The sequence below is a fragment of the Podarcis tiliguerta genome (assembly GCF_965153285.1).
Source record: "Podarcis tiliguerta genome assembly, chromosome: Z".
Lineage (NCBI taxonomy): Eukaryota > Metazoa > Chordata > Lepidosauria > Squamata > Lacertidae > Podarcis > Podarcis tiliguerta.
This window is the reverse complement of record NC_139553.1, coordinates 49,594,390-49,609,441: the sequence shown is the minus strand read 5'-3', so window position 1 is coordinate 49,609,441 and position 15,052 is coordinate 49,594,390. Positions and strand designations below refer to the sequence as shown.

Below are 15,052 nucleotides of genomic sequence, written 5' to 3'. Positions count from 1 at the left end.
AGGGTGGGGAGTCCCCGGACCCTGATATATAGAGGGAAGGGAGTCCCCAGACCTGATATATAGAGGGAGTCCCTGGACCCTGATATATAGAGGGAGGGGAGTCCCCGGACCCTGATATATAGAGGGAGGGGAGTCCCTGGACCCTGATATATAGAGGGGGGAGTCCCCGGACCCTGATATATAGAGGGAGGGGAGTCCCCGGACCCTGACATATAGAGGGAGGGGAGTCCCCGGACCCTGATATATAGAGGGAGGTGAGTCCCCAGACCCTGATATATAGAGGGAGGGGAGTCCCTGGACCCTGATATATAGAGGGAGGGGAGTCCCCAGACCCTGATATATAGAGGGAGGGGAGTCACTGGACCCTGATATATAGAGGGAGGGGAGTCCCCGGACCCTGACATATAGAGGGAGGGGAGTCCCTGGACCCTGATATATAGAGGGGGGAGTCCCCGGACCGTGATATATAGAGGGAGGGGAGTCCCCGGACCCTGACATATAGAGGGAGGGGAGTCCCCGGACCCTGATTTATAGAGGGAGGGGAGTCCCCAGACCCAGATATATAGAGGGAGGGGAGTCCCTGGACCCTGATATATAGAGGGGGGAGTCCCCGGACCCTGATATATAGAGGGAGGGGAGTCCCCGGACCCTGACATATAGAGGGAGGGGAGTCCCCGGACCCTGATATATAGAGGGAGGTGAGTCCCCAGACCCTGATATATAGAGGGAGGGGAGTCCCTGGACCCTGATATATAGAGGGGGGAGTCCCCGGACCCTGATATATAGAGGGAGGGGAGTCCCCAGACCCTTATATATAGAGGGAGGGGAGTCCCCAGACCCTGATATATAGAGGGAGGGGAGTCCCTGGACCCTGATATATAGAGGGAGGGGAGTCCCCGGACCCTGATATATAGAGGGTGGGGAGTCCCGGACCCTTATATATAGAGGGAGGGGAGTCCCCAGACCCTGATATATAGAGGGAGGGGAGTCCCCGGACCCTGATATATAGAGGGGGGAGTCCCCGGACCCTGATATATAGAGGGAAGGGAGTCCCCATACCCTGATATATAGAGGGAGGGGAGTCCCCAGACCCTGATATATAGAGGGAGGGGAGTCCCTGGACCCTGATATATAGAGGGGGGAGTCCCCAGACCCTGACATATAGAGGGAGGGGAGTCCCCAGACCCTTATATATAGAGGGAGGGGAGTCCCCAGACCCTGATATATAGAGGGAGGGGAGTCCCTGGACCCTGATATATAGAGGGGGGAGTCTCCAGATCCTGATATATAGAGGGGGGAGTCCCCGGACCCTGATATATAGAGGGTGGGGAGTCCCCAGACCCTGATATATAGAGGGAGGGGAGTCCCCGGACCCTGATATATAGAGGGTGGGGAGTCCCCAGACCCTTATATATAGAGGGAGGGGAGTCCCCAGACCCTGATATATAGAGGGAGGGGAGTCCCTGGACCCTGATATATAGAGGGGGGAGTCTCCAGATCCTGATATATAGAGGGGGGAGTCCCCAGATCCTGATATATAGAGGGGGGAGTCCCCAGACCCTGATATATAGTGGGAGGAGAAGTACCCAGACTCTTATATATAGTGGGGGTGGGTAGGTGGGGTTTTCTCCAAAGGGTCGTAGGACTTCAGTGGGTATGGTCAACCTGCTAGCGACTATGAATGACTGAAAAAGCAAGGGATGGTATGCAGGTGACCCAAAATAGCTTCAGTGTGTGTAAAGAGACAAGAATTCAATTTCTCTATTCAGACCAGCTCTCTCCATAGTTTTCAGCTGAGTGATAAGTTGCAATTCAGCCACTTCTCTTTCAAGTCTATTTCCGAAATTATCTTTTCAGAAGATAGCTGATTGGAGATCCTGTATTGAAACTGTTAAACAGAAAGCTCTGTTCACCTACAGCTGGCATCCCCAACATGCAGCCCTACAACTTGGCCTACAACTCCCATGATCCCTAGCTAACAGGACCAGCTGTCAGGAACGATGGGAACTGTAGTCCAAAACATCTGAGGTTGGGAATGCCTGACCTACAGCCTAAACCAATTCTGGGCTTTGGCCTTGGAACGTTTCCTTCAGAGTGCTTCATTGAACTCGCACAAGTTGCTCTCCATCAAGGTTGAAGCATGTGAAAAGGATCTAGGAGTCTTGGTTGACCACAAACTTGACATGAGCCAACAGTGTGACGCGGCAGCTAAAAAAGCCAATGCAATTCTGGGCTGCATCAATAGGAGTATAGCATCTAGATCAAGGGAAGTAATAGTGCCACTGTATTCTGCTCTGGTCAGACCTCACCTGGAGTACTGTGTCCAGTTCTGGGCACCACAGTTCAAGAAGGACACTGACAAACTGGAACGTGTCCAGAGGAGGGCAACCAAAATGGTCAAAGGCCTGGAAACGATGCCTTATGAGGAACGGCTAAGGGAGCTGAGCATGTTTAGCCTGGAGAAGAGGAGGTTAAGGGGTGATATGATAGCCATGTTCAAATATATAAAAGGATGTCACCTAGAGGAGGGAGAAAGGTTGTTTTCTGCTGCTCCAGAGAAGCGGACACGGAGCAATGGATCCAAACGACAAGAAAGAAGATTCCACCTAAACATTAGGAAGAACTTCCTGACAGTAAGAGCTGTTCGACAGTGGAATTTGCTGCCAGGGAGTGTGGTGGAGTCTCCTTCTTTGGAGGTCTTTAAGCAGAGGCTTGACAACCATATGTCAGGAGTGCTCTGATGGTGTTTCCTGCTTGGCAGGGGGTTGGACTCAATGGCCCTTGTGGTCTCTTCCAACTCTATGATTCTATGATTCTATGAAGCTCTGTTTTACCAATCCGTGGCTTTGCACCGTGAGTATGTGTTGTGTTTTCCAAAGCTTTTCCTCAGCCTTAACACTCCTGCCATAAATGGGAAGGGGGTGGGAGAACGGATGAATGATGGCATTCTCATGTTTCCTCCTGTCACTCAACGCTGCTTAAAAGGGCCCCCGCATGGATGAACTATTAGTCACGATCACCAAACAGATAATTTCAGTTGCAATCAACAGCAAGCAAAGAAGGGCATCAGAACCTCACTTCGGGGTAATGTTTCATATGAAATTGGCATATAAATTCCTTAATGGGGAGGCAGCCCAACGAAAGGGCCAAGAGGATGCAGAAATAATAAAACGCAGGGCTGGAGGCAGTAATGTTTCTGAGCACCCGACGCTAGAAATTGCAGGAGGGGACAGGATTCTTGTTCTGAACTACTTGTTTTTGTTGTTGTTGTTGATGATGATGATTTATGGTTTCTATCCTGACCATCTGGCTGGGTTTCCCCAGCCACTCTGGGCGGCTTCCAATGGAAGGTTAGGAATACATGAAAACATCTGTCATTCACCCTAAACAGGGCTGCCTTCAGATGTCTTCTAATCGTTCTTTATTCCTTTGACATCTGACAGAAGGGTGTTCCACAGGGCAGGCACCGCTACTGAGAAGGCCCTCTGCCTGGTTCTCTGTAACTTGGCTTCTAGCAGAGAGGAAACCGCCAGAAGGGAGAGAGACCAGGGTGGAGACGCTCCTTCAGGCCTACTGGGCCGAGGCCATTTAGGGCTTTCAAGGTCAACACCGACACTTTGAATTGGGCCCAGAAACGTTCTGAGAGCCAACATAGGTCTTTCAGGACCGGTGTTATATGGTCTTGGTCAGACTTTATTTTACAGAAAGGTTCAACCTTGTTGGCATCTTCTTCGTATTGACATGCAGAAGAAGGTTTCCTATTGGGAAGCATTGAATCCTTTTTACAGAAAGGTTCAGTCTCACTGGCATTCTCTTAACACACTTTGAATTGGGCTCGGAAACTTCCCGGGAGCCAACGCAGGTTTTTCAAGACTGATGTTATGTGGTCTCGGTGGTCCCAGTCCCCAGTCTGGCTGCCGCATTCTGGATTAGTTGTAGTTTCCGGTCACCTTCCAAGGCAGCCCCACGTAGAGTGCATTGCAGTAGTCCAATTGGGAGATAGAAACTAGAGCATTCACTACTATGGCGAGATAGTCAGTGGGCAGGAAGGGTCTCATCCCGCATCCCAGATGGAGCCGCCCTGGACACAGAATGGACCTGCGCCTCCTTAGGTCCAAAATGACCCCCAGGCTCCACACCTGGTCCTTCAAGGGCACAGTTGCCCCATTCAGGACCAGGGAGTCACCCCCCCCCACCTACAACAGGACTTCTGTCTTGTCCGGATCCAACCTCAACCTGATAGTCATGACCCGTCCTCCAACCACATCCAGGCACTTGCACTCGACCTTCACCGCCTTCCTTGGTTCCGATTTGAAAGAGAGTCAGAGGTCTCCCCCCAAAACCCCTCCCCAAAACAACAACTCTGGGGAACCCCACCACCCACCCCAAAAAAGCTCAAAAACTCTGGGCACTTTGTGTTAACACTTTGCGATAAATAAAGGGGTTTGGGGCTGCGGTTTGGGCACTCGGTCTCAAAAAGATTTGCCACCACTGGTCTAGGCATGCATAGGCCACCTTCGGCCCTCCAGATGTTTTTGCCTACAACTCCCATGATCCCTATCTAGAAGGACCAGTGGTCAGGGATGATGGGAACTGTAGTCCAAAACATCTGGAGGGCTGAAGGTTGCCTATGCCTGGTCTAGGGTGAAAGTTGTCACTTTTTTCCAAACATGCTTTGCCGCGAAGCGGCCAAAACCTTCCCGTTTTGTGTCCCTACATCTCCGACATTTCCAAATAAAGCTTTCTCTCTGTGGCTTCTTCTCTAATGACTAATACACTGGAAACCTCTTCGGAGGCCCCGTGCTTATACTTCATTCTCGTTTGGAAAAAGCGAGCCAAGTCTCCATTTGTCTCCGTTTTATTACACTTGCCAGGAACTGATATACAACACCAGGCTTCCTCAACTTCAGCCCTCCTGCTGTTTTGAAACTATAATTCCCAGCATCCCTGACCACTGGTCCTGCTAACTAGGAATGATGGGAGTTGCAGCCGAAAAACATCTGGAGGCCCAAGGTTGAGGAAGCCTGCACAACATTATCAAACCTATAGTTATGTAAATCCAACTAGCATGCCCAAAATATTCTTCTGCAGAAGGAAACCAGATTGATTTTCCTGCTTGATTCTTTGCATCTCTCAGGTTTAAATACAGAAATAGATTATAGTTTTTTTATGAGTCATCATTAATATCTTGACATACAATGGATAACCTTAAAAATCTATGTTGAATCTGGTTTCAAAGGGGTCACTTTAAGACAGGCACTCCCAACCTTTGGCCCTCTTGATGTTTTGGACTACAATTCCCATCATCCCTGACCACTGGTCCTGTTAGCTAGGGATCATGGGAGTTGTAGGTCAAAACATCTGGAGGGCCGCAGGTTGGGGATGCCTGTTTTAAGAGATTAAAAAACTTTGCTGTAGATTGCTGCCACCTGTAACAAGAATTAACACTGTGTCTCTCTAGAAAAGTAAACATAGGATTACTGTTTGTTTACTGTGGGATCCGCCATGTCACTTGTCCCACGTCTCTGATACACAAAATATGGTATGGAGATCCATGCGTGTTATGTTTTATTTCTTAATTTGTTAAAAAAAAACTACAGGCAGCCCTGTTTAGGGAAGCTTTTAATGTCTGGTGCACTATTGTATTTTAATATTTTGTTGGAAGCCGCCCAGAGTGGTGGGTAGAAATAAAATAATAATAATATATTATTATTATTATTATTATTATTATTATTATTATTATTATTATTATGTATTATTTAAAGTATCATGGCTGACGAAGCCTGATAAGGCGAAACAAGGTGTTATTCCGGGAATCCTTGTCTTAAGTTCTTTTGTGTGATACCTGCATACAGCAACTATATTTTGCAAAGGAATATGTTAAGATCTTTTGTATCTTTTGTCTTATACCTGCATACAATAACTATACTTTGCAAAGGTGTACGTGGAGCCTTACAAGTAAAAAGTTCATTTTCTGCGAGAACCGCTTCTTAAAGTTGTTGCATCTGACACTTGTATTCGTAAAGACGTACTGTATGTGGAACACAAAAAAAGCTTCTATTTGGACATTACGTATGTAAGAAAGGATCTATTTGTATTTCCTGTTCAAAATGGTGGTTTTTAATTGCTTCTACTTAATTTGATAATGTGAATAGATGTTTATATGATGTATAAAGAATTCATATAGTTAAACACAGTCAGGAACTGATACACACCCATCAAAATTAGTTTTATTTCCCATTGGGCAGCGGCCGCAGACACATTGCAGGCTCAGGATTCTCTCCCAGCCGATGTGAAGCAATGTGGCCTTTTCTGAAAGTGAGCCTCCATGGTTTTACTAGTGCTCCTTGCCTCAATTTTCCTTGGTGCCTTGTCTCCTTGCCTTAGTCCCCCACCTGGTTTCTGATACACTTTCCCACATAGCCCCAAAGCAGTTGCTTTTGCAATACCACCAACTGCCCCAAACAGAGGGTCGTGATGAGGGTCAAGCTGAAGGGTGCAAGGAATCTCCCAACTTTAAGCCTGCAAGGTGGGAGTGAGGGGGTTAAATTGGTAACAATGAAATGGGCACAAGATATAGGACATCATGTACAAATGGAGGGTTGGGAAAAGTTACGGAGAATGAATTTAATATTCACTGATTGCATACTAGGGTGGTTCATAATTTATTTATTTATTAAATGCCTGCTCCAAAAGTCTTCTCTTTCTACACTAGGGGTTATATAGCTACATGGGAAATTTCATGCATCTCAGTTAATATCTTGACCCTGCTCCACTGAATTGACATTTCAGCCTTCACGACAATATAGGAAAACGACTATTTTCATGAAGGAGAGTCGCTAGTGTAGTATCTTTGGAGAAGGCATTTTCAAAAAAAAGGTTTTCATGAACCGCCCTATTGTACGCTGCTAAAAGATAATTATATGAAAATGTTGTATAGAGGGTATATTACAGGGTTAAAAAATCACAGAGTTAAAAACTGGCAGTGATCTACCCCCTTTTGGGGGGTTCAGGTCAAAGCTGTTGAGCTTCTTTGGGGCGAGCTTGTGATCTATGACAGACGTCCAGTGATCTACCGGTAGATCACGATCTGCCTATTGGGCCTGCCTGTAATATAGGAAGAAATGAATCATAGAATCATAGAATCATAGAATCATAGAGTTGGAAGAGACCACAAGGGTCATCGAGTCCAACCCCCTGCCAAGCAGGAAACACCATCAGAGCACTCCTGACATATGGTTGTCAAGCCTCTGCTTAAAGACCTCCAAAGAAGGAGACTCCACCACACTCCTTGGCAGCAAATTCCACTGTCAAACAGCTCTTACTGTCAGGAAGTTCTTCCTAATGTTTAGGTGGAATCTTCTTTCTTGTAGTTTGGATCCATTGCTCCGTGTCCGCTTCTCTGGAGCAGCAGAAAACAACCTTTCTCCCTCCTCTATGTGACATCCTTTTATATATTTGAACATGGCTATCATATCACCCCTTAACCTCCTTTTCTCCAGGCTAAACATGCCCAGCTCCCTTAGCCGATCCTCATAAGGCATTGTTTCCAGGCCTTTGACCATTTTGGTTGCCCTCCTCTGGACACGTTCTAGTTTGTCAGTGTCCTTCTTGAACTGTGGTGCCCAGAACTGGACACAGTACTCCAGGTGAGGTCTGACCAGAGCAGAATACAGTGGCACTATAACTTCCCTTGATCTAGATGCTATACTCCTATTGATGCAGCCCAGAATTGCATTGGCTTTTTTAGCTGCCGCGTCACACTGTTGGCTCATGTCAAGTTTGTGGTCAACCAAGACTCCTAGATCCTTTTCACATGTACTGCTCTCAAGCCAGGTGTCACCCATCTTGTATTTGTGCCTCTCATTTTTTTTGCCCAAGTGCAATACTTTACATTTCTCCCTGTTAAAATTCATCTTGTTTGTTTTGGCCCAGTTCTCTAATCTGTCAAGGTCATTTTGAAGTGTGATCCTGTCCTCTGGGGTGTTAGCCACCCCTCCCAGTTTGGTGTCATCTGCAAATTTGATCAGGATGCCCTTGAGTCCATCATCCAAGTCGTTGATAAAGATGTTGAATAAGACCGGGCCCAAGACAGAACCCTGTGGCACCCCACTAGTCACTCTTCTCCAGGATGAAGAGGAACCATTGATGAGCACCCTTTGGGTCCGGTCAGTCAGCCAGTTACAAATCCACTGCGTGGTAGCATAGTCAAGACCGCATTTTACCAGCTTCTTTACAAGAATATCATGGGGCACCTTGTCAAATGCCTTGCTGAAATCAAGGTAGACTACATCCACTGCGTTCCCTTCATCTACCAGGCTTGTAATTCTGTCAAAAAATGAGATCAGGTTCGTCTGACATGACTTATTTTTCAGAAATCCATGCTGACTATTGGTGATCACAGCATTCCTTTCTAGGTGCTCACAGATTGTTTGCTTAATGATCTGCTCCAGAATCTTCCCTGGTATTGATGTTAGACTGACTGGGCGGTAATTATTTGGGTCCTCTCTTTTCCCCTTTTTGAAAATAGGGACAACATTTGCCCTCCTCCAGTCTGCTGGGACTTCGCCTGTTCTCCAGGAATTCTCAAAGATGACTGCCAGTGGTTCTGAGATCACATCTGCCAGTTCTTTTAATACTCTTGGATGCAGTTCATCTAGCCCTGGTGACTTGAATACATCTAAACTAGCCAAGTATTCTTGTACTATCTCCTTAGTTATTCTGGGCTGTGTTTCCTCTGCTGAATCATTTGCTCCAAATTCTTCAGGTCGGGCATTGTTTTCTTTATCGGAGAAGACTGAGGCAAAGAAGGCATTGAGGAGTTCAGCCCTTTCTGTGTCCCCTGTTTGCATTTCACCATCTTCTCCTCTGAGTGACCCCACTGTTTCTTTGTTCTTCCTTTTGCTACGAACATACCCATAGAAGCCTTTTTTGTTGCTTTTAACCTCTCTAGCAAGCCTGAGTTCATTCTGTGCTTTAGCTTTTCTGACTTTGTGTCTACACGTGCTGGCTATTTGTTTGAATTCCTCTTTGGTGGTTTCCCCCCTTTTCCATTTTTTGTACACATCCTTTTTTAATCTTAACTCAGTTAAAAGTTCTTTAGATAGCCACCCTGGCTTCTTTAGGCACCTTCCATGTTTCCGTCTCATTGGTATTGCCTGAAGTTGTGCTTTTACTATCTCCCTCTTAACAAACTCCCAGCCATCATGAACTCCCTTTCCTTTTAGTATTACTGTCCATGGGATCTCACCCAGCACTTCCCTAAGTTTTATGAAGTCGGCTTTCTTAAAGTCAAGAAATTGAGTCCTAGTATGCTTGGCTGCTCCTTTCCGTTGTATAGTAAACTTCAGAAGAGCATGATCACTTGCGCCTAATGATCCTTCCACTTCTACCCCATTAACCAGGTCATCGACATTGGTTAGGACCAGATCTAAAATGGCTGTTCCTCTTGTTGCTTCTCCCACTTTCTGGACAATGAAGTTGTCTGCAAGGCCAGTGAGGAATCTGTTTGACCTTATGCTCTTGGCTGAGTTTGACATCCAACAAATATCTGGGTAATTGAAGTCCCCCATTACTACTATCTCCCTTCCTTTTGCATGCTTGGCCATCTGTTCCAGGAAGGCATCATCTATGTCCTCCGTTTGGCTTGGGGATCTATAGTAAACTCCCACAATGAGGTCACTATTATTCTTCTCTCCCTTAATTTTGACCCAAATGCTCTCACTTTGGCTTTGAGGTTCTAAATCTTGGATCTCTTCACAGGTATACACATCCCTGACATATAACGCCACTCCTCCTCCTTTCTTGTCTGGTCTGTTTCTCTGAAATAGATTGTATCCCTCCATTTTTACATTCCAATCGTGGGACTTATCCCACCAGGTTTCAGTGATGCCTATTATGTCATATTTAGTTTGCTGTACCAAGAGCTCAAGCTCATCTTGTTTATTTCCCATGCTTTGTGCATTTGTGTACAGACATTGAAGTCCATTAGTCATTCCCCCGTGTCTCTTATTTAAGGATTTTTTCCTCCCACCACTAGGTCTGCTTGCTGTTTGCTCCATTTGGTCTATGACATTTGGATGATCATCTTCATCAATTAATAGACTCCTACCTTCAGGAGCACTGTCTCCCTCCCCCACATTAGTCAGTTTAAAGCCCTCCTGATGAGGTTTCTTAGTTTTTTGGCAAAAACATTCCTCCCAACCGTTGTGAGGTGCAGCCCATCGCTTGCCAGAAGTCCATCCTCAAGAAACTGCAGTCCGTGATCTAAGAATCCAAACCGTTCCTGTCTACACCATTTGCGAAGCCAGCTGTTTACTTCCACTATTTTCCTCTCTCTCCCTGGGCCACGTCGTTCAACTGGGAGGACAGATGAGATGACGATTTGTGCATTTAATTGCTTCAATTTCCTGCCCAGAGCCTCGTAGTCTCTTTTGATCTTCTGGAGGCTATTGCTTGCAGTGTCATTGGTTCCCACATGAACCAAGAGGAAGGGGTATTTGTCAGTGGGTTTTATGATTCCTTGCAGTCGTTCAGTTACATCTTGGATCTTAGCCCCGGGGAGACAGCACACTTCCCGAGACATCTTGTCAGGCCCACAGATCACTGCTTCTGTTCCCCTCAGTAGGGAATCCCCTATCACCACTACACGCCTTCTCTTAGGTTTGGTCAGGGTTCTTCCGTGAGCGGTCTGTTCCAAGGTCGCCTGCACATTCCCTGAGGACTGACTTTGCTGCTCATCTTCATATACGTGATCGACTGTAATGAGGGAGAGATCCTCAAATGGAGTCTGCTCTTCGTCTTCCATGCTAGGGGAGAGGACCTCAAAGCGATTGTGTATTTCTAGACAATCAGAGCGAACCCTGGGCCTCCTACTTCTTTGAGTCACGTTTCTCCACATATCGGGCTCCTGTGTTGGTGAACTAGCCTCCTTCTCAGGGGAGTCCCCTGTCTCCTCCTTGGTGGAGACGGTGTGCTCTGTTGCTTCCAAGAAGAGCTCCAGCTCTCTAATTCTTTGGAGCGTAGCTACACGTTCCTCCAGTTGCTGGACTTTGTCTTTTAGGAGGGCAATCAACATGCAATTGCTGCACGTAAAGCTGCCTGCAACCTTTGGCAAGATGGCAAACATTGCGCAGGAACCGCAGGCGACTGCAGCTGTTCCCTCCCCCTCCATCTTGAGAATGTGTCGTTGGGCTTGAGACTAGCTCCCCTAAATCTAAAAGATGGTTCAAACTGACCTTTGACCAGGGAAAGCAGCTAATCAGCCACAAGAATCACACACACAAGAAACCCCTCTTGGCTCCTTCTTCAGCCGCTGCCCTGCAAACACTGATAAGCTCCTCCCACAGCTAATCACCTGCCTCAACAGAAACCCTGCCCCCTCTGACCTTTGACCAGGGAAAGCAGCTAATCAGCCACAAGAATCACACACACAAGAAACCCCTCTTGGCTCCTTCTTCAGCCGCTGCCCTGCAAACAAAATGATTTGATCCTAAACTTATCTCTTGAAGAAAGTGCATCTAAGGCCCTAAGCTTCAGCCGACTTAGCCCCCTAGACATAAATCTGGCACTGGCGGAGACCGTAATACAGGGGTGAGCAAGCTTTTTCGGCAGGGTCTGGTCCCTCAGACCTTGTGGGGGGCCGGACTAGATTTGGGGGGGGAAATATGAATGAATTCCTATGCCCCACAAATCACCCAGAGATGCATTTTAAATTAAAGGACACATTATACTTATGTCAAAACATGCCCATTCCTGGACCGTCCGCTGGCCGGATTGAGAAGCCGATTGGGCCAGATCTGGTCCCCGGGTCTTAGTCTGCCTATCCATGGCATAATAGAAGGGAGAGAAGAGGGAAGAGGGAAAGCACTAGGCTTGGAGGAGGAGTCAAAGCTGCTGCTGAATTATGCCCCCAGCCAAACTCTCTTTGGCAAACACCTCTCAGCAAATGGTCAGGGATGTTCCGTCTCAGCAACAGGTGGGATTGGCCAAAGCTAAAGAGAATTTCAGACCCGAAGGTTCACAGAGAGGAGAAGCAGATGGCAAACATCTAAAAGGAACTGGAAAATCTCTCCCTCTCTCTCTCTCCTTCCTTCTTTCCTTCCTTCCTTCCCTCTCTCTCTCTCTCTCTCTCTCTCTCTCTCTCTCTCTCCCTCTTCTGTGATGGCAAGAGCCCCTAGTTATCAAACCTTCAGAGGTACAGAAGGGGCACTGGGGGGAAACTACACAGCCTTCTCTCCTGATCCACCACAGCTCAGCTGTGAAGAGAGCAGAATCACATTGAATGAGTTGCTCATGACTCCTCGACCTAACCTACCTATCATCTATCTATCACCTATCTATTGATCATCTATCTATCTTATATCTATCTATCATCTAATCTATCATCTTATATTTTCTATCTACAGTGGTATCTGAAACTGTTCTTAACCTGAAGCACCACTTTAGCTAATGGGGCCTCCCTGTTTCTTTTCTCATCCTGAAGCAAAGTTCTTAACCCGAGGTACTATTTCTGGGTTAGTGGAGTCTGTAACCTGAAGCATCTGTAACCTGAAGCATATGTAACCCGAGGTACCACTGTATCTATCTATCTATCTATCTATCTATCTATCTATCTATCTATCCATCCATCCATCTATCTATGCCAGTGCAGGATTTAAGTATGAGCTCAACAAGCTGTAGCTTAGGGCCCCACTGTCTCTCAGGACTGGTGTTATATGGTCTCTGCGGCCGCTCCCAGTCCCCAGTCTGGCTGCCGCATTCTGAATCAGTTGTAGTTTCTGGGTCACCTTCCAAGGCAGCCCCACGTAGAGTGCATTGCAGTGGTCCAAGTGGGAGATAACAAGAGCATACGCCACTCTGGCAAGACAGTCAGTGGGCAGGGAGGGTCTCATCCTGCATCCCAGATGGACCTGCCCTGGACACAGAATGGACCTGTACCTCCATGGATCCAAAATGACCCCCAGGCTGCACACCGGGTCCTTCAGGGATACAGTTGCTCCATTCAGGACCAAGGAGTCCCCCACACCCAGCAGCCCCGCCCCCCCAAGAAGAGTACTTCTGTCTTATCGGGATTTAACCTCAATCTGCTCTATCATATAAGGAAGGAAAGTGGGTACAAACAGCTCTTTGGGAGGGGGGGAATTCCCACCCTCCACGCAGGTATCAAAGCAGAAGTTTGGAACAATGTCCGCCTGCTGCAGCATCATCCATCTCTGTCCAATACATCATTTTCACTGGTACCCCAAAGGGATAAACCAGCAGGAATATTTTGGGGGCAACTGGGATGGCAATGGTCACATCGTGTCTGTCGTTCGTTACAAAGGCAGACAAACCTTTTTGAGAGCCCTAAACGTCAAGATCCTATGGGAAGGATTAAGCGGAAAGGTTACCCTGCAAATAGTCAGCACGGCAGCCAAAGCGAGCCAAATGGTGTTCTAAAATGAGCTGCCGGGCTGCGAGCTACTAAACAGCCCTACAAGAACATGCAAATATTTTGTTCCAACTTGAATAATTGCGTTAATCCCTTTGTCACGCAGCCAACCTTAGAGCTTAGTTTCCATGGTGTTTGGAAGACAACTTGGCACACACAGAAGGAGGCAGCAAGATGAAATGTTTGGCCTCCCATAGTTGCTGCTACTCAAAATAGAGCATGAAGGACCAGGGGTGCAGCCTGGACACCATTTTGGACTCAGAGGTGTTCATGAAGGCGCAGGCCCATTCTGTGTCCAGGGCAGCTCCATTTGGGACACAGGATGAGACCCTACCTGCCCAGAGTGGCGCATGCTCTGGTTATCTCCTGCTTGGACTACTGCAATGCACTCTACATGGGGCTACCTTTGAAGCTGACCCAGAAACTACAACTAATCCAGAATGCGGCAGCCAGACTGGGGACTGGGAGTGGCTGCCGGGACCACATAACACCAGTCCTGCATTGGCTCCCAGGACGTTTCCAGGCACAACTCAAAGTGTTGGTGCTGACCTTGAAAGCTCTAAATGGCCTGGTAAGGAAACTTTCCTCTGGTTGTCACTATTAAGAGGATGCCAGCAAGGTTGAACCTTTCTGTAAAATATAAGTTTTAAATCAAGTGTCACCAAGGCCATATAACACCAGTCCAGAAAGACCTGCATCGGCTCCCGAACTTTTCTGGGCACAATTCAAAGTCTCAGTGCTTACCTTGAAAGCTCTCAACCGCCTCAGCCCAATAGACCTGAAGGAGCATCTCCACCCCGGACACCGGGGTCCCTCTTCCGAGGGCCTCCTGGCGGTTCCCTCCCTGTGAGAAGCGAGGTTACAGGGATCCAGGCAGAAGGCCTTCTCGGTAGTGGCACCCGCCCTGTGGAACGCCCTCCCATCAGATGTCAAGGAAATAACTATCTCACTTTTAAAGGACATCTGAAGGCAGCCCTGTTTCGAGAAGTTTTTTATGACTGGTGTTTCAGTGTATTTTTAACCTTCTGTTGGAAGCTGCCCAGAGTGGCTGGGAAAACCCAGCCAGATGGGCGGGGTAGAAATAATAAATTGTTATTACTACTACTATTATTATTATTATTATTATTATTATTATTATTATTATTATTATTATTATTAGACTGAGCTAGGGAGGCCATGTTCTGACCCCCACATCTCTGGGGCTGCAGACCAAACTGCATCATTTTCAATCTGGAGATTGATCAACAACAAAAGTGTGGATTCTTCTTCCAGTCATCCTCTTTGCAGTTATTTTAACTGCATGCCAGGAACTATGTCTGCTTGGCTGGGACCCTGACATAAGCTTCTGTGATATAAATCACATTTTATTTTTATGCAGCTTGTCTGGCCGGCTTGCTACGCAGGCAGGTCAAAGGCTGGGCAGGGCGCCAGGGGCAGAGGTTTCCCAAAAGGTCTCCATTGCATTGCAGTGAACATGCAGCCCTCGCTCTGCGTGTGCCAACTGGGGGCCCTGGCACAGCCCTGCCCTTTTATGGACCTTGGTTGTCTCGTCTGGGACCCCTAAACGTATTTTTATTGCATTTCTCCATCGTTCAGGGCGAGGGGTTTTCTGTCCACAGC

The 15,052-nt window shown here is 47.2% G+C and overlaps 2 protein-coding genes across 4 annotated transcripts in view; both read right to left on the bottom strand.

The window, feature by feature from the left end:
• Positions 1–15,052, bottom strand: part of FHL1 (four and a half LIM domains 1) — a 69,466-nt gene that overhangs the window by 40,110 nt on the left and 14,304 nt on the right. The gene's annotated exons all lie outside the window — the stretch shown is intronic.
• The window catches only part of LOC310669109 (P2R1A-PPP2R2A-interacting phosphatase regulator 1-like), a 74,081-nt gene continuing 73,035 nt past the window's right edge, over positions 14,007–15,052 (bottom strand). The window contains exon 10 of the mRNA XM_083422700.1: positions 14,007–14,062. Coding sequence (XP_083278826.1) covers position 14,062 — 1 coding nt within the window. The 3' untranslated portion in view covers positions 14,007–14,061. The remainder of the gene's footprint in view (positions 14,063–15,052) is intronic.